The 20,132-nt window shown below is 40.5% G+C and overlaps 2 protein-coding genes across 10 annotated transcripts in view; one reads left to right on the top strand and one right to left on the bottom strand.

Annotated features, from left to right (window-relative positions):
• Positions 1-1,725, top strand: part of EML5 (EMAP like 5) — a 184,102-nt gene extending 182,377 nt beyond the window's left edge. For all 3 annotated transcript variants that reach the window (XM_072762201.1, XM_072762199.1, XM_072762200.1), the window contains one exon: positions 106-1,725. In XM_072762201.1, coding sequence (XP_072618302.1) covers positions 106-142 — 37 coding nt within the window. In that variant the 3' untranslated portion in view covers positions 143-1,725. The remainder of the gene's footprint in view (positions 1-105) is intronic.
• A 580-nt stretch (positions 1,726-2,305) lies between these two features.
• ZC3H14 (zinc finger CCCH-type containing 14) overlaps positions 2,306-20,132 on the bottom strand; it is a 54,090-nt gene continuing 36,263 nt past the window's right edge. For 3 of the 7 annotated variants that reach the window (XM_072762203.1, XM_072762207.1, XM_072762205.1), the window contains 8 exons: positions 16,408-16,482; positions 11,716-11,875; positions 10,739-10,971; positions 6,899-7,019; positions 5,790-5,926; positions 5,414-5,505; positions 4,513-4,619; positions 2,306-3,965 (listed from right to left, as the gene is read on the bottom strand). In XM_072762203.1, the coding sequence (XP_072618304.1) occupies positions 3,959-3,965; positions 4,513-4,619; positions 5,414-5,505; positions 5,790-5,926; positions 6,899-7,019; positions 10,739-10,971; positions 11,716-11,875; positions 16,408-16,482 (932 nt within the window). In that variant the 3' untranslated portion in view covers positions 2,306-3,958. The remainder of the gene's footprint in view (positions 3,966-4,512; positions 4,620-5,413; positions 5,506-5,789; positions 5,927-6,898; positions 7,020-10,738; positions 10,972-11,715; positions 11,876-16,407; positions 16,483-20,132) is intronic. The other 4 variants (XM_072762204.1, XM_072762208.1, XM_072762206.1 and 1 more) reach the window with 2 other exon arrangements.

Below are 20,132 nucleotides of genomic sequence, written 5' to 3'. Positions count from 1 at the left end.
AAAAGGAGTTAATGAAAAATTTTATATAGGTATGATTTGAAAGCTCATTAAATTTCTGAAAATCTAGAAATATAATGAACTCACTGCTTTTTTTTTGGATTGCAGTTTATTTGTCTGGAAATGTGTACATACGCCTCACTGAAAGCTATGGATGCTGAGTAGACTCCATGTAACGAACAGCCTTGAGAGACCAGAATTACAGAAGAGGAACAACAAAAAAACAACAGAACCAAACCTTGCGTGGGCAAGTGGTGCTAATTTAGGGTTGTAACAGGGACAAATGCCCAGAGTCATCACAATAGAAGACAGATAAGTTCAGACTGTTTGCTGTATGCACTGGCTAACTGTCCATAATCCATTCACTGCCAGATAGTTACTTCCAGAAGGGGTTGAGTACGTACTCCGTGAAAGCCAGCCCCCCATTCTGGGAGAGTGTGCAAACTTGGCAGGGCTGCTAGGGACGTTCAAGAGACAGCACTTCTCAAAAACAACCTTAAAAACTCGACTTGCGTCATTTTCATCCTCTCTTTACCAAAACGTTTTCTTTTTTAGAATTTATATTTTATTTCCAAGGTTCATTATTTAATGACTTATTTTATCCTTGTGTTTACATGAGGAGATGAAACACACCCTAGAGGATCACAGTTTTTAAAAGGCAAACATTGCTTTCCCCAAGGAGATACACACAAGCTTTACTGAGAATAGAATGCTACTTAAAGCACCCAGAAACCTCTTTTTATAAAGGACATTTTCCTCCTGGCAGTTTTACATTCAGGAATAAATTCAAAGTTAGTGGTATATGATCACTACATTTTCATTTTTGAGCTGTCGATCCTTTTCTGTTCAGAAGTCCTAGCCTCTAAGCTGAAAAACTGAAACACAATTATAGCTTCATTAATGAAAAAGTAATACAATGAAGTCATTTCCAGTGGTGTACAAATTAAAGTTTTAGGCGATAGTAGTTAACTGGGAGAGCATACTATTTGAAGATGTGATATAACAAACACTGAAGTGTTCAAGGTCACATTTACCAAGTTAAACAACTTAGTAGCTCTTGAAATAAAATTTTTATAGCTTTTTTTTTTCTACTGGAAAAATTAATCTGATGTATGCCACCCCATAGGCTGACTTCCAAAAAGAATGACTACAGGTCCACTTGTAAACTTGTCCATTAAAATTCCTTGTTGGTGGATTAGGGCTTCACTTAGACCTTTATCCCTATTCACTTTAACGCTGCCAAAGATCAGTACTTGCCGTTCAGGAATTTGCTGTTTAGCCTGTCTGTAGTTTCCTGAAGATTGGAGATTATGTAGATTGCTATTTAAAAATATATTTTTCTAAGTGTGAAAAAGTTGAAGATGCTCTATCGGTCCTATGAATTTTTATTTTAATGTGTTATCTTTGTAGCATAATAGACCCCTTCAGGTTTCTGGAAGTTTGGTTTGACCAGACATGAAGATTCCTGATCTATTTTGTATGCCCAACACCTTGTAAATACTAACAACAGAAAACGGCTGAATGGCATCAGAGAGCCTGACGGGTGACTGAGTACCGAGCAGTAGCTGTGTCTGAAGGACTGATTAAGGCATGAAGAAGCTTCAAACATAAGATCATATTCACATTGGTGGATTCTCCTAAATGAAGTCAAATTTTAGAGTACACTAATATTAGATTTCTATCTGTGTAGATCATTAAAAGCCATTCAATAAATTATATTCCCCTGAACCATCCTCTCCCCCTGCCCTGTCTTCAGCCTCTTGCAGTTTCAGATGTTCCTTCTGAGCCAAGGCTTGCCGGCTTTTGGCTACAGAGAAATCCCGTTTTCATTAGGACAGGTAGAAACGCTAATTCTAACCTTAAGCAAGTGAACCGTATAGGACAAAAGTGCTTCCACGGCAGCTCTGTTCCTCCACGTGGCCAGCTGAGAAACCAGCCTGTGACCGTCGTCAGCTCCAGCACTTCGCTCACGTTGAGTGCAGGTAGTCCTCCCACAGCCACCGTGTTTATGTTATACCACCATCAGCGAAGGGGAGGTGAGTGACCAAGACAGGTCATGAGGAGTTGGCCCTGTGGTGGTTTTTTTTTTTTTTTTTTTTTAACCCAGAGATTTACATGTGTGTGCTGTATCTAAGCTCCTCAGTCTGTCACCTGAGACTTCGGGCACCGCCAGCAACTCGCTCCCTTCCTTGTGGTGATGCTTTTTGACAGTGGTTCATTTTAAACATTTGTTGGATAACTTAATCTACAGTCAACCTTAGCTTGCCCAGAAATCCCAGCAGCTGAAAGGTAACCTTAAACTCTTCAGTGTGTTTCCAGGCACTGTTTATTAAGTGGCAGAAAATATCCAATGTTAGCATGTTACCGACTTGTAAAACGGCTGAACCAAACCACTTAAGCCCTGTTTCCCATTGCTGTAGAATTATGAATGCCATTTATAATTAGTGGCCCTCAAAGTTCACTTAAGTGTCTAGAAATACAACTTAAACTACATCTTTGCAGAAGAAACTTAGCACTGGAATGAACAAATGCCTTAAATTCAAAGGAGTCAGCTTTTCAGAACGAAGCGGGATGCTCACTTCACCCAAGCCTCTCCTGTGCACAGTCGTTCCTCTTCTAAGGTTTCATATATTTTTGTCTTAGGAACTGGCACCGCCAAGTGCAACTTATAGATGGTTTCATAGCTGGTTCTTTCTTTCTGCTTCCAAGAGGAAAGCAACGGCCACAACATAGACTGCTGGTTTCATGCTCTTTAACATGGACTTTTACTCCTGTTTCGTTATCCCTTGGGTATAGAACTAATAAGTCCATGAACCTTTTTGTTGTTAGTTTAATTTGGTCCTGAGAATGTTTGAGTCTTTCTATCTTTTGCATTAATTCAATCTGTTCTAACCACTTTCAGCTTTGTTTAAAAAAAAAATAACTGCTGTACATCAGTCTTTAAGGTCAGTGATCCGTTGGTTATTTATTTCTAAAGCATCTGACACTTCTTGCCTTAACTACTTCAGAAACCACATACAGAAAACTGTGTACTGAATCAATAGTCCAAAAGTTTAGTCCTGTTTTTCAGTTTTACCCATCTGATTTCTGTAGTCATTTAAAATATACTATTCAAATCCAATTTTTACATTTAAAAACTTTTCTGTGGAGTTATTTCTGAAAATGTTATTTTTCAGAATGTGAGAATATATGTATAGCTCTAATCCTGTGAGTTTAAAGTCTGTTTTCTGATACATTCTGTATATAGAATTGTAAAAAAAAAAAAAAAAGAAATTTGTATAATTTTGTGATAATTCAGCCCCCAAATATTTATTTAAAAAGTGTATGTTTATGTTAATAGTAAATGAAAGCATTTTAAGGAACTCTTCATCTTTTTTTGCATTGGCCATTCTATTTTTACCTGACCCATCTTTATCCGGAGGTAAGAACCATTTACCAAACAAAGCAGCCTGTATTAATTATCATGCTTTTCAAACTAAATTCACTTAAAATTAAAAAGGAACAAATGACTGTTTTAAGCTGCCTCTGCACTTTTGGCCACTCTTCTGTTTTCACAGTGGATAATCCTTCAGAAAAGTGAATGCAATCCAACTTTTTAGAATAAAAGTGCTCCTCTCTCTAAATACATAGTAGTGACACTGTAGCCCCAGTCCTGACACCACCACCACATTGTAAATGCTGATACTTGAAATAGCAGCGTACAAATACGCCTCAAATGTTTTAATAGAATTCAGCTTTTCCTTAAATGGTCTTTTCAGAGTCAAAACAAACAACAAAAAACACCCAATGTTAAAACCACTTAATAAACTTACAAACTTGAAAAATTAGACACTTCAGATAGGCAATAAACTTCATATTATGAAAGCAATATATTCCAAGTTTCAAAGATTTGACAAGTTCTGCAGAATATTTTCGTCAGTAGATGGAAACTCCACAATCTTCTGCCAAGGAGGACTGAGTGTCATTCACTGAATAAACAAACAAAAAAATTAACTGCTTTACTTACATCCATATATACCTGCCTAAAAAGAGTATTTTCACACAACAAATATCAGATTTTTAAAAAACAATATATATAAGTTACATAAAGGATTAGGAAAGTTTCAATACATGTCATCCTTATGCCAAGAAAACTGATGGGAGATGTGTGAGCAGAACATATTCAGAAGGTAAATCAAATCTGGAGATTATTGAGGTGAATAAGTAATCGCTGGTAAAACAAAATTTGGAACAATAGCTTCCAAAAGTGAGAAAATGATCACTTCCTCCAAATCTGTATACTTTGTAAATTTAAGAACATGTAGGGCAGCCTGGGTGCCTCAGCGGTTTAGCGCCGCCTGCAGCTCAGAGCATGATCCTGGAGACCCAGTATCGAGCCCCGCATCAGGCTCCCTGCATGGAGCTGAGCTTCTCTGCCTCTCTGTCTCTCTCATGAATAAATAAATAAAATCTTAAAAAAAAAAAAAAAATTTTAAGAACATGTGGCTATTAGAAAAGCTGTTCTTTCATCTTTACCTGGTTTGAGGTCGAATCCATTTCAAGGCATGTCGTGGTGGCACAGTAATGGTGGGATGATAAAATGTGCAGTCAGGTCTTGTACACTGAGTGTTAAATCTGCAGTGCTAAATACAAACAACAGAGTCTCAATGTTTGCAAAGCTAATGCAAAAAAAACAAGGCAATTTGAGACAAACATATGTTGGCACCAAATATACAGTCTAACTATTTTAATACTGAGACCTGGAAAGATGAACACCCCTGCCCCCAGACACAAAATTCTAGTCAAAGAATAACAGTAAAATTTCAAAAAGAATCTTTGCATATACAATACAAACCTCTCTCCACCCTGCACATCAGCCCAGCATCCCTCTATCCACCGAGCCCTGGACACCCTCACTGACACCCAACCGCAGATGGGGGGAGTGAGGCCTTTCAGGCAGCCTTCAGGCTTCTAGTTCAGAGGGATCATTCACTCTGAGCAATAAACAGGTGCAGATGTGTCCATCTTTAGCACACAGATGATTTAGACCATCAGTACAAGCACTACTGGATTTCATCATCTCAGTTTGATGTGAAGTGGGGAGGAAAAAACACTCCACAAACCACCCACACTTTTAGGGGCAGAGAGGAATGGGAACACTAAGCAAAGGGGAGTTTCACTAAGAGCTCAGAATACGAACCTCAGTTTCAGACCACCTGCCCGAAAGGACCAGACAGGAGCTCATGCAACTAAGAAAACTCGAGGTCTTCAAGACCGGAATGTTAACTCCCTAACAAAAACAGTGACGTGGGGCAGGGAAGAGGTGGGGGAAGACCATGGGCACACATGACCTTCAATTTGCTAGTGCTCTGCCAGGCCTCAGAATTGAAAAATTCTCACTGATTTTAATAATTTTTGGGAAAATGAAAATTCTTACTTTTGGATGATAGAAGGGACATTCCATTTTCTTACAAGCAGGGAAATAACGGCACAGTTGAGTACTAGAAGGTGGTGCTGGTGTTGCAATTGCTGACAAGAACGAGGACAAAGATTGATCAAATTTGGAAGAATAATTTGTAATGCAATCCGATGTTTTTATGAGAACCATTTTTAATATACGAGAAAATCTATATATTCATTAGATAAAATACTTCAGAATGATCCTAAATTGGCACACCTACTCTTTAAAGACTGGTTAGGTTAACTGATTCTGACATAATTTCTAAAATTATTCCTTTTTTTTCCCTTTTAAACTCAAAATGTCATTTTCCCTTTTTTACCTAAATTTAGTAGTACATAATAGGATCACTAACCTGGTTTTGGAGGCAGTACTGGAATTCTTCTACTCATATGAGTGAAGGGACAATCTGGTTTGGTACATTTTGCATCATATTTACAATTTGGATGAACAAATAAACATTTTTCAGCAAATTTACAATTGGGGAAGGCTCTATAAAACAAAAAAACATTTTTCACATTTAATCTTCTCAATGCATCATTCGTTTTTTTTGTAAAAAGGTTCCTTACATTCCATCACTACTTGTTTTGAGAAACACAGTATAGTAAAAAGGGAAACTCCCATTTTTTCTTAAACTATATTCTGTGCCTAACATGGGGCTTGAATTCACAACGCAGAGATCAAGATTTGCATGCTCTACTGACTGAGCCAGCAGGTGCCCTGGGAAACTCAATTTTTAAATGAGGCCAGATTTCAAAAGACACGGTCGTCTGTTCCAAAGCCTAGGGTAATAAAAGATTTTCAACTTAAGTCACGACCATGAAAGACAACGGGATTTTTTTTGTGTTAAGAATCACACCACTTACTCTTTAAGACCCATGTTTGCAATATTTTATGAAGCAAACTCAATATACTGAGCATAACATATGTGCAGCAAAGCACCACCAAAAAAAAAAAAAAAAGAGCGAGAGAGAGACTCATCCTGTGGTCTACCTCCATGTATATCCAAATTATTCTCACATCAAAACTTCCATAAGGAAGTCAAAATATGGAGATTCCACCTCTAGGGCCCAAAAAATATACACGTATTTTTAAAATATAAAAGCCATCTCTCAAAAGCTCATGCCACTGAACCAGCCTACTAAGTCCAAAATGTTTTGTTATGACCTGTAACTAGTTTTTCCCCAGTGCCTTAAAAGCTGTGAATAGGTCTATGAACAACACATACAGAGCAGGACAGTTGCAGAAACATCTCCTTAAGGGTACAGAGAAGCCTCCTCCCACCTCCCCACTCCCTCAAACGAACACACACCTCTATTACACAAGTGTGCTACTCTGGGGGACAATGGTTAAGTGTCACGGCATTCAGGTATACAAGTCAAACTTGTTCACAGAAAACAAATGGAGTAAGCTCTAAGATCTAGAAATTAACCTGAAAATCAGAATCAGCTTGTTGCTACTCACTTGCAAGGTGAAACAGGATGATGGTAAGCACACTCATCCCCATTTTTACAGGCAGGCCAGTACTTGCAACGCTCCAGAAGTTTTTCTGGCTTCTGGACCACACTCAGTTCACTCATTTCAGCTAGAAAAGGAAAGAAAAATATCTCATGAAGTATGATCAATTCAGTACATGGCACCTTTAATACATTTAAAACTCAGTCTTAAAATCTTACATCTTCTAGGTTTACTACAGTCATACAAAATAAACGAGTCTGATATTCTGGTTCACACAGGTTAAGAGCCTGTTAGAAAAGGTCACCAGGAAGTCAACTGCGGTTCTCACTGTGAAAAGCAGAGCGGACAGGGATGCTGCAACTAGAGCCAAAGTTCTCACCCCAAGCCCCAGTGCTCAATATTACTTCAGAGCTGAATTAAAATGAGAGGGAAGAATGCCAAGTAGGGAGCCAATAAAAAGAAAAACTGCAAACACAAGGTGAGAAAGAACATGAAATGGGGCGCCCAGGTGGCTCAGTGAGTTAAGTGTCCGGCTTTGGCTCAGGTCATGATCTCGAGGGTCCTGGGATCGAGCCCCCCATCGGGCTCTGTGTTCAGTGGAAAATCTGCCCTTCCCCCTGCTCATGTTCTCTCTCAAATAAGTGAATCTTAAGCAAGCGCGCGCACACACACACATACACACACGTGAGCTAGTAATTCTCCTGTCCAGACACCATGATGAGTGGATCATACACAAAAGCATTCCCAGTCACTGAGGTATATACACAGTTCAAAGTCCAGATAATAAAAACTCACATCAATAGGAAAAGTATTTTTGCTTAAAACGGATCACAAAATGCCATCACCTCCAGGGACCTGCAGATCACAAGCAGGGAGTGGGGCTGGGTCTAAGATGATCAGAGGCAGACAGCCTTGGTGTGGAGGAAACCCAGGGGGGTAAGAGCAGCCAGGAGAGCACGTGCACACACCATCCACGGGCTCACTGCCTGCCACTCCCTCTGAAGGTTGTATCCAACGACAGCAGTGTGTGTGGGAAAGCAGGCCCCAGGTTGCCAGATTGTCTCCCAATTCAGAGAAAGCTTAAAACCTTTTTACATGACATACAAGTTTAAATACTGGCAATGATGTATATTTGAAACAGAATAGCCCAATAAATTCATGTCCAAACACCATAATGACCTCCAACTTCTGAACCAAGACACCCTAGCTTTAAAAAAATTTTAAAAAGCCATCATGGGTATTACATAGTAGGGTTCACATTCATAATTATAAAACCAAGTATCACCTCAACCACATTGCTCTAGTCCTTTTGCCTGCGATCCGACAGTTCTGACTCTGTAGCTTAGCTGAGCTAGACACTGTGGGCAAGTCTCCTTATCTATGCAAAAAGAAAAGAACGCCTTCCTTAGAAGTTTTATGATTGAAGGAAACAAAACTGCAACCTAACAGTGTAGCGGTATCCTGAGAACATACTGATCCAGTGACCCAACCTCGGTCTTCACTGCAGGAGACCAAGACACAAACCCAGTCCTGGAGCCAGACAGGAGGACCAAAGAGCTACTGTAAAACTATGCCTGATACACAGTTTTCCATCCTACCCTTAAAATAGTAGTCACTGTTTAGCTCCAGGATATAAAAGTATCCTTATAGGCCAATAAAATCCTGCATGATCAGGAAGAGTTGTTTTCTCCAATTTTAAAGGTTTCTGATATCCTGCCTGTGGAAAGGCGTCCTACCCTCCTCCAAAGAACACACGTTAGTCTACAGTATATACATGGGAACACAGTCCACATGAAACAAGTTAACAGAACACCCAAGTGCAGGTCGGTTGGAAAATGGAGCAGATACTCATGGGCAATATTAAAATAGTTAAATACTTTACAAGGAAACATTATCCTTCTACTAGAAATGTTAGATCATATACACAGAGGTCTGATTCCGGTTTTCCCCAACATTTACTTCAAAAGCCATTAATACTTTTGTTTAAGATTAAGCAAATTCATTTTTTACTACAAGCTACAAAAACCTGTGCTGCCAGGACACCTGGGTGGCTCAGAAGTTGAGCCTTTGGCCCGGGGCATGATTCTCAGGATCCAGGACCAAGTCCTGTATCGGGCTCCTTGCAGGGAGCCCTTCTCCCTCAACCTGTGTCTCTGCCTCTCTGTCTTCTCACTCTGTCTCTCATGAATAAATAAGTAAAAATCTGAAAAAAAGAAAAAAAAAATCTGTGCTGCCATTCAATGGGCAGGGGAAGGCAGGGAGTGCTGCTGACAGCCGCCTTGAAACACTGGACTTTTGCCAGCAAAAGCACTCACGAAGTTTCAAATTCCCTGCTTGGATGGGGGGAGACCAGAGCCTCTTTGTGACTGTTATTTGGAGTCCCTCAGGCCTCACTTATGCTCTAACTTCGGCAAAGCTTCATCCTCCGGCAGCAGTAAACCAGTGAGTCCTAGATCAAAGCAATGGTACAGGAGGCTCGCCGCTCATCACCCTGCCCTCCAGAAGGGCCACAACTCATGAACCCTAGGCGAGAAGTCTAACACGTTCCAGAGGGGCACTGTGAGGACGTACACACCAGTAAAGCCTAACTCACACATCTGCATGCAAACAAAAGCTGACCCTAATTTTTCTCATTTGAGACAAATGGGAGAAATCTGTACTGTAGGACTATGGCAATCCTCAGCCACTTTTATCATCATTTAAAATTTTTTCTTCTGGGTCGCCTAGGTGGCTCAGTCAGACATCTGCTGCCAGCTCCAGTCATGATCCCAGAGTTCTGAGTTGAACCCTGCACCCTGCATCAGGCTCCCTGCCCAGCAGGGAGTCTGCTTCTCCCTCTGCCACCTCCTCCCATCCCAACTCATGCTTCTCTCTCTCAAATAAAATCTTTAAAAAAAATTTTTTTCTCCCTTTTGATAGGGTCAGACTGTCAACTCCTCCCTCCACCTATCAAAACGAGGACATTAACTCAGCCTAGAGTATTCAGTGCGACAATCTCCTCACTCACTCCCGATCTCCCCACTACAGACTATATTTTTTAGTGACTGAAAAAGGTACTAAACCCATCTTCAAGTCTCTGCCAAGAAGATTAACCTAGAAAAATATCAAAACCCCATTACTGTTTTTCCTTTGATACTATTCATTTTTAAATTTCAGTAACTCTCTCCTCTCCCAATGAAGGTGTTTCTAAACATTTTACAAGATATGAGTACACAACTACCATTCTCCGTCACAGATGAAAATGTGCAGCAGTATGTGCACCTGACACCAGGTCCAGGGAGAGAAGAGTGAGTGATATAGAGTCATCTGCCTAAAAAGCAGGCTGTTATCTGAACAAAGTTCATCCTACTTCTAAATACTATGTGCTTTGATACTAGTTAATTTAAACATAAGGTCTTTACTAAACTTCCATGCAATATCTTGGACAGATTAGGTGAGAAACTCCTTTCAAAGGAATTTCACTGAGGTAAAATAAGAATCAAAATCCAAATTCAATTTTTTGTCAAGTTAATTAGGAGAGACTCTTGCTGTTATGGGGAAAGTAACAAGTGTAGTTTCTAAAGGAAAAAAGTAAACAGTGTAGCAAGAATGATAGTTCATCCACTAGCAGGCCTGGTTAAGAGGTGAACCCCATGACAGCACTGGAGCAGCAGCCCACTAAGAAACACACAGGACAGTCTCAAATGCAACTCATTGTTTTGTCTCAGAAAAGAAAAAAAGCCACTACTGAATTACAAATAAAAGCGAAGCCTCCAACCAATATTCATTCCAGGTAAAGAGACCGGTCCCAGATTTCCTGCACAATGACAGCACCCTGGAAAGGGAAAATCTGAGCTCTCAACACACCATTTAAAAAGCTACCATTTGGGTCATCGAGCTGCCTGCTCATCAACTGCAACTGCTGTGGGTGGAGGAGACCTCTGAGTCCCTTGTTTGAGGCTGCAGTTTGGTTTACAGGTTTCACTCCTTCAAAGCACATGTCCTCCTCTTGATCTGACATGTATCCTGGGGGGCTGGGGACACCATCCAGCGTCACTATAAACTTGGGACTTGCAGGTTTATCTGGTTGTACAAGATCTCTGCCAGACAGATAGAAAATACCATAGAATTAGGGAAACAAACACAAAACGCTGAGCCTCCTACAGTGCTCTTCAGCAGAACTATCGCTCCCTTACTTGTTGGTGGTCTCTTCAGTAGAAAAACACCAAACAAACTCAGTAGGACTTCCAGGTACAGCCCTGGTGGCTTCCGCTAACACGCCAGAGCTACGGCCAATTGCTGTGGCATTACCACCAGCGACCCTCCAGGCTGCACTCAGGATAGTATCCCCTCCACCCTGAACATCATCGTCCATTTGATCTTCATAGGGTTACATGGATAAACTGAAAAATCAGCATCTATGCTCAGAACACAATGGCCAAAAGTTCTATATTTACACGGTTTTATTATCTGTATGTTTGTTCCTTTATTCCATTTTCTAAGGGAAGAATCAGCCCAACCCAATCTAACTCTCTGTGTGGAGATTTCGTGATTTTGATCACCTGACTTTTACATTTCATTTCCTGAATGTGCTTAAAGGAAAGAATCTTATTTACAGAACTAAATCATACATCAACTTATTTGTAGGTTAATGAATTTCTGAACAAGAAAGATGAACTGAAATTCCTGGAAACTGAATTTGGCTTACCATTCATGGCCTCATGACTAACTCAAAGCATTCTACACTGGGGGCTAGGATGGGGAGAAGGGAAGCGGGGAACTAATGGTTAACCTGCACTAGCTAATCAACATAAAAAGCTACACAAGAAAAAGAAACCATCTACCGTGTCTGCATAAGGTGTCCTGAAAGTACCCGAAGGGTATCTGCAGTCTTCATCCCCGACTCTTGGTTTGATGCCACTACTATTTCCTCAGACAGCTTTGGCTTCTTCAGAATAAATGATCTTGTGTCTGCATGGACCATGGATTCCATGTCATAGTAATCTGAGCCAAAAAAATTGGCCATAAATGTTTACTTTTGAATATACCTTGCATTCCCAACATCACACACGTGAGAAGAATGTCAATCTTTCATATATTTGTAATTATTTTCAAAGAAAAATCCCAACGGCTCTACCCAGGAATAGCACTGCAATTCTTTGCCAAACATCTTTTCAAGGAAGTATTCCTTTCCTCATTAACGGTCCATTACCTAGGGCTTCTAATCAACATTCCCTGATTACAGTACAGAAAGGTTCTTATGTGAGGCAGCTAATGGGACATGAACAATATAAACTTACTCTAAGTACAACAATATTTTCTAAAAATATAAAGAAAAATTCTCATATTCCCTAGAACTATGATACAAAGACTGCTTAAAAAGTTTTCTAAGATATGTTTTCTTCAGTTAGCACAGTGTCACTTAGAACACATCTTGATGAAAAGAATTCTCCTGGCATAATTTCTATGCAGACTACATTGGAAAAGAATTTAAGATGAACGGGCATTAAAAAAAAAAAAATACAGCAAAGAAAACACTGACCTTCAGTGCAAATAACTGCAGCTCATGTCATCTATAATATGCTTAAGCCTGACTACTTTATAAAATATGCCAAGAGCCCAGAGGGTTGACCTATCAATATGCCATCAACTGACAAAAGTTAATGAGTTGTGCTTCTCTTAAGGTTAATAGGCAAATAACAGACCAAAATCCATAAGATGTCCATTCATGTTCATTTAACTGAACAAACCAAAAACCTGAGAACTGAACACTGCGCTGGGTACACAAAGAAAAAAAAAATAGAAAAATAGATGTACGCACAATTTCAGAACAGCATAAACTAAAAGCTAACCCTAAAGGAGTAAGAACAAGGTTTTGGGAGGATACGGGAAACCTACTCCAGCTGGGGAATCAAGACAAAGCCTAAGATGATCGACATGTGAAGCGGATGTGAAAGGAATACGCAGGAATAACCAGAGGGAAGAGAGGGAGCCAGACAAGAAACAGAGCGTGTTGGACAGAGGAAACTGCATGGAGAAAGGCAGAGACTCTCATAAGACAAGAGGAATCTAAGACCTGCTGAGAAATGTGCTGCAAGTGGAGGGATGTGTGTGGTGGGCTGAGTGGCAGGGAAAGCCGAAGCATAAAGAATGTCAATGAGTATGGATTCTGATCTATAAGTCATAAAGAATCAGGAGAGGTTTCCAAGTGGGGAAATGACCTGATCAAATGGGTTTTTAGAAAAACATTAAGTTTGACAGTTGACAATGAGGCTATGAATTAAGATTCTCAAACTCTGTCCTATCTGAACCCACACAAGAGGGAGAGAAGACACAATGAACATACTTCATCAGCACAGGCACTTCACAGCAGTTACATTTCCAACTCCCATCCCAGGAACAAAGCAAAGCTGCCTTCCTCTGCAAGGGCCAGAGAGGGTAAAGAGAGATGCAAATGGAGGACAGCAGAAAAAGAGAAACAGGATCCAGCAAACAGGACAGGAGATGGAGAGGATTTAAAAGGCAGCAAGGATAAATTTTAATTTTAGAGTTATTTAGTTTGAAGTCTTTGTGGGGCTCTCAGATGTTCAGAAGTTGAACTAAGAGAAGAGAGTAAGAAGAGAAACAGCATTCAAACAGGGTGAAAGAAGTGCTGAACCAAGGTACACATGTTCAGGGCCGCCATCCCTCACAGGGAGCTAGGAAGCACACTTCCCTTCTACGTTACAGGAGACCCACATGCCACTCACTGCTCTTCAGTAGCTCCCAGAGGGCTCCCAGCCAGCAAAGGGAGAGTCCAGAATTTAGTCCAAGGCTGCTGCCTTCCTTCTCACCACCCTGCCCTCTGAGGCAAAGCAGTTCTATCAGTTTGCATCTCAGGAGAATATAGAAGAAATGAAAATAATGCTAAGGGTAGGATATGGGATAAAGTTAACATTTTAAGTAGGATAGGAGGAGAGGAAGAGATAAAGGAGAACACGGAATTAGGAGAAGAACAGAGATAGTGAAGTTCTAGAAGCTAAACAAAGATTTAAGAAAACATTTTAATGACATGTCCCATACTACAGAGTTTAGAAAAGCAGGCACTGAAAAGACAGCTTTTCATTCCACATGAGCCACTAGTCAACTCTGCAAGGCTCACGTCATCACCTGAAACAAGGAGAAGCAGAAAGATGCAAGAGTTAGTGACACCTTCTGGGTACAGACAGCAGGCTGAACCCATGCATTTAGTTTCCTCTTAAAACCCTACTAAAATGTCAATAAAGGGTTAATGTATTAACTCAAAAATAAACTAAAAAATAACTGTAAAAGGAGATTACATTTTGAAAATGAAAAAATAAAACCTTCAAAAGCTGAGTCTTAAGCCAATAATGAAGCAATTCAATGTGGAGCTCAAGATTCTCCAAAGGCCGAGAAACTCGCAGCACAAGGGACCTTGGGAAGAGGCAGAGGTGTCACAAGGCCAATGCAGGCATGTTCAAGCGTCCATTTCAGAAGTAGTTTTGTCTTCCTAAACTACAAATCTGTTTTCTTCATTTCTGATCCCTACCATACCTGTTCCCCTACCTCTATATTCAAGGTTTTCTGGAATAATTGGAGCCTTGCTTTCCCGTTGGTCAATGTTGGAGAGGCCTACAAATGAAGCATCAGGGTCTTTGACAGAATAGTGCTGCAACAAGATAAGCTAAATGTATACTTAATATTAAAATTTTAAAAAGCACTTAGATTCCCTGATAACCTCTAATCATTTTCTCCCTTGGAGATGAGTGGAGCTTATGAGTCTCAAAAGTCAAAACAGAGGGTCTCTTGACCAAGGGACGCCAGCCACATTGAAAGAAGTACCATTCCAAAAATCAGGGAGGAGGTGTTAAGCAAACATCACATTGTAATTAAAGTTGAGGTGCCTCACTCAGCCCCTAATTCCTTACTTAGCCAATTCACTACTTTGAAAGATCTTTCCTTGGAAAAGCTAACCAGTCCAAGAGGAAAAGTGACCTCAGGGTACCCCTAAGAGAAACAAATGACCCTCCCAGAATCTGTATTCAAATGTGAAGTCAAAAGCCCTCCAACCTAATGAACCCAGAATGCCAATCAGCTTTTTGAGTGTCCCACTTATAAGACAACTAAGGATCCCCAGACATCTGAGGCAAACCTGTCATGAAGGACAACTGAAACAAACAACTTGGAGAAAATAAGATGGGGGGGAGGAGGGTGCACACGAGAATAATCCCAAATTATCTTTAATATCCTCAAAGAAAGAAATAACAGAGAATATTGCATACATGAAATAAAGTCAGTGTGTGAAAAATAAGCAAAAGAATATGCAGAAACAAGAGGGCTCTCAGAAATAAAAACCAGGACAGGAAGTAATAAGCAAAGAATGTAGTCACTTATATGCCTCGTAGAACTAGATGCTTCAAACTGTATGTGCACCATGGAGAAAAAGAAAAATTAACGGAAACAAAAAGAATGTGCAAGTGCCAATGAAGTAGATACAACATACACAGAACTTAGCTGTCACACATTTTGAAAGAAAATACCCTTATGTGCAAAGCAGGATGGAACGCTGAGATGACAGGGCAAAATCAAGGATGGAGAGTACCTAAACACTTTGACAGGCAGAAAGGAGAAGCCAGGAGAGAGGCAGAGACTAAAACTACAGGTGTGAGGATGACACTCTAGTATTCATCAATGGGGGAGGAGCTGGCATCTGGGTGGAAGGTAATCTGGAGAGAGGACAAGTTCCTCCTTCTGAGACAGAACTAGGGAAGTTAAGGGAATATACATACTGACTGTGGAGGCCTGACCAAAGGGGAAGAAGAGCCACAGGGAGGGGTCAAAGCACCAGAGCTTCCACAATGGGCAGGTTTAGGGGAAACAGAAGGGAACAGGAAAAAAGAAAGCTTCTGAATTTAAGATTGCAGGTATCCCATGGCTCCCTTCATTAAGGCAGCATTTACTGGGGACTACACATGCATCTGCCAGGGGCCAGGCGCTGAGAGGACAGAGATAAATAAGGCACTTGTCCCTGAAGCAGCCCGTGGCAGGGGGTCCGTGTTGAGGGTAGGGGAGACAGGCAAATAATTAAACTATGGTGGCTCTAAGAATAACAAGTTCTTGGAGCCACAAGATGTGGTCCTGGTGAGGAGATTCTAAAGTGAAGTGAAAGGGAGGATAAGGCTGAACAGGCTACAGGACAGGAAGGCAGCTCAGGACATTGGAAAAGTAGGTAGAAAGGAGGGCAGGCTAGGGATTCAAGCTGTCCCTAGAGCAGGAGAGTGACGCCAACAGATTTCAGGGACTCAGGTAAAACGGCACCAAAGCAAGAAAGTTTTGAATGAGACAAAAAATACAAACACCATAAAACATGAAAAAAATGCAGATCTTGTCTCCTGGCCCTAAAACAGTTTCACAATCTAAGTATAGCATCTTAGGGCAGGATCTAAGATATACAAGATACATTAAATGAGGTGTAAGAAATGGAAATAGCAACTGAAAATGCTAGATTACAATGAAAATTTAAGATTATTACCAACCTTGACTGATCTGGAGAGTTTCTGCCATTACTGGGTCAATTTGCAGTCGGGATAATAACTGCCTCTGTTGAGTTCCTAGAATACAAATTTTAAAACTTTATTAAGCTTAAAAAGCCAACAATACCAGTATGTAAGTTTCCCAGAAATGAAGCCTGAAATAATCTTCCTAAGTTCAGTCAAAATCTTAAAAATAATGTATTAGCTTCAAGAATGCAATTTAATAATACTTAATAGATCAAAGATCTGTAAGACAAAAACCTGTACTCTGGGTTAAACCAAAAATGGCATTACAGGACATTCCTAGTTCTCCTTTGTCTGGAAGCCAGTTTTCTCAGACAGAATAAAGGTAAAAGGCTGCAAAAACCAGGAGAAGGTGTTGTATGGATCCAGAGCTTGAGCTGGGATTGACAGGCAATGGCCAAGCACAAGATCCAGACGAGAAACCTCTCCATCACTTGACTTGGCCTTTCACCATTACAATTCAACCCCTACTCCTAAAATTGCAAAACACAGCATAGGGTTCCCCAAAAGACAAACTATGAGCTTAGACTGATACAAAGAAAACAATGAACGAGGGATCCCTGGGTGGCGCAGCGGTTTGGCGCCTGCCTTTGGCCCAGGGCGCGATCTTGGAGACCCGGGATCGAATCCCACATCGGGCTCCCGGTGCATGGAGCCTGCTTCTCCCTCTGCCTATGTCTCTGCCTCTCTCTCTCTCTGTGACTATCATAAAAAAAAAAATTTAAAAAAAAAAAAAAAAAAGAAAACAATGAACGAACAAGTCATGATACTCAGAAATCTGGAGTCCAGATCCTACAACAGCATGAAAACAATCATCTGAATTTAAGAAAAGATATTCAGCGAGAGTATTTATGATTTCTTAAACATGTTCATAATTTCCTCAGTTACACTGTGGCATAAGACAAAGCAGTGACACAGAACTGATTTTCTCTCTCTTCAATTTGATGATAAACTCTTTGAAGGCTGGGAGGACGCCACACTTCTCCAAGCCTCCTCCCCCACCATAACAGTGCTTAAGGGATATTAGGTACCCACTTGCAGATTAAAACAAATGTTATTGGGCACCCTGGTGGCTCAGCAGTTTAGCGCCACCTTCGGCCCAGGGTGTGACCTTGGAGACCCGGGATCAAGTCCCACATCAGGCTCCCTGCGAGCAGCCTGCTTCTCCGTCTGCCTGTGTCTCTGCCTCTCTTTCTGTGTCTCTCATGAAGAAATAATATCTTTTAAAAATAAATAAATAATAAGTGTTATCAACAATGCATTAAAATAATTATTCGCCATAATTAAGTGCCATGTTTCAGGAATTCAATGATGGTTCCATATCTGCAAATCTATCAACCTGGCACACTAAATTAAAAAAGTAAAGGCTAAGAATCATGATTATCTCAATACACGTAGAAAAAGCATTTGACAAAATCCAACATCCATTTATGATGAAAACTCTCGACAAACTGGGTTGGTTTTTTTTAAGATTTTATTTTATTTATTTATTCATGAGAGACACACAGAGAGAGTCAGAGACACAGGCAGAGGGAGAAGCAGGCTCCATACAGGGAGCCTGACGAGGAACTCGATCCCGGGTCCCTAGGATCACACCCTTGGCTGAAGGCAGCACTAAACCACTAAGCCACCCAGGCTGCCCAACAAACTGGGTTTAGAGGGGACATACCACAACACAATAAAAAGCCATATATAACAAACCTACAACTAATATTATACTCAATGGTGATAGGCTGCAAGCTTTTCCTCTAAGATCAGGAACGAGACAAGGATATTCACACTCACCACCTTTATTCAATACAGTACTGGAAGTCCTAGCCATAATGATCAGACAAGAAATAAGACACCCAAATTGTAAAGAAAGAAATAGATAACATATATGCAAGACCCTAAAGACCCCACCAAAATACTATTCGAAGAAACCAATTCAAAAAAAGAAAAAAAAGAAATGAATTCAGTGAAGCTGCAGGACACAAAATTAAGATACAGAGATCTGTTGTATTTCTCTACACTAATAATAAAGCAGAAAGAGAAATTTAAGAAAACTATTCCATTAACAATTACATCAAAAGAATAAAATATCTAGGTATACATGTAACTAAAGAGGTGAATGATCTGTTCTCTGGGAAAAAAAACTGTCAGATACAAGAAACTGAAAAGGACACAAATAAACATAAATATATAAATGCTCATGGACTGGAAAAAAAATACTCTTGTTAAACTGTGCCTATTACAGCCCAGATGGCCCAAAGGTTTAGTGCCACCTTCAGCCCAGGGCGTGATCCTGGAGACCCGGGATCGAGTCCCACGTTGGGCTCTCTGCATGGAGCCTGCTTCTCCCTCTGCCTGTGTCTCTGCCTCTGTGTCTCTCATGAATAAATAAAATCTTTTTTAAAAATTTAAAAAAATAAAAAATAAATGGTGTTGAGAATATGGACAGCTACATAAAGACATAAAATGAATTTGGACCACTTTCTTAAACCCTATGCAAAAATAAACTCAAAAGGAATTAATGTAATATAAAATGTTGACCTGAAATCATAAAACTCAACAACTATACATGCAGTTCAGGCGCCTGGGTGGCTTAGTTGGTTAAGCGTCTGTCACTGGCTCAAGTCATGATCCCAGGGTCCTGGGATCAAGTCCCACATCAGACTTGTCTGATTCTCCTGCTCCCTGACACTCCCCTCCCCCTGCTTGTGCTGTCAAATGAATGGATAAAATCCTTAAAAATATACATATATTTCTTGGCTATCATTCTTGGCAATATTTCTTTGGATTTATCTACTTAGGCAAGGGCAACAAAAGGAAAACAATTGGGTCTACACTAAACTAAAAATACTTTTATACAGTGAAGGAAATAATAAAACAAAAAAGGCAACTTACTGAATGGAGGGGAGAGATTTCCAAATGATATATCCAATAAGGGATTAATATCTAAAATACATAAAGAACTCATAAAACACCAACATCCCACCCCCCAATCTGATTAAAATATGGGCGGACGGGGCACTTGGGTGGCTCGGGTGGTTAAGTCTCTGACTTTGATTCAGGTCAAGATCTTCAGGCTCCGTGCTCAGCAGGGGGAGTCTGCCTCTCCTTCTCCCTCTGTTCCTCCCCCCTCCCCTCATGCCTGCACAAGCAGGCTCTCTCTCAAACAAATAAAATCTTTAAAAAGGAGGAGGGGTGGGCAGAGGACTTGAATAGACATTTTTTAAGATTTATTTTAGAAAGAGAGAGTACAAGCAGGGGGAAGGAACACTGGGGGAGGGGGGGAAAATCTTAAGCAGACTTCATGCTGAGAGCATAGAACCTGATTCAGGGCTCGACCCCAGGACCCCTGAGATCATGACCTGAGCCAAATCAAGAGTCAGATTCTTTTTTTTTTTTTTTTAAGAGTCAGATTCTTAACTGAATGGGTCACCCAGGTGCCCCACTGACATTTTTTAAAAGAAGACATTGACATGGCTAACACATGAAAAAACATTCAACATCTATATTCATCAAAAATGCAAATTAAGGGCTCTGGGTGGCTCAGTTAGGTGCCTGTCTTCGATTCAAGTCATTAACTTGGGGTCCTGGGATCAAGCTCTTGGTAAGGCTCCCCACTCAGCTGGCAGTCTGATTCTCCCTCTCCCTCTGGGCTTCCTCCCACTCATGATTTCTCTCTCAAAATCTTTTTAAAAATGCAAATTAAAACCAAA

This window comes from Vulpes vulpes, chromosome 6 (genome assembly GCF_048418805.1).
Source record: "Vulpes vulpes isolate BD-2025 chromosome 6, VulVul3, whole genome shotgun sequence".
Lineage (NCBI taxonomy): Eukaryota > Metazoa > Chordata > Mammalia > Carnivora > Canidae > Vulpes > Vulpes vulpes.
The sequence above is the reverse complement of the archived record's forward strand: the minus strand, read 5'-3'. Positions and strand labels throughout refer to the sequence as shown.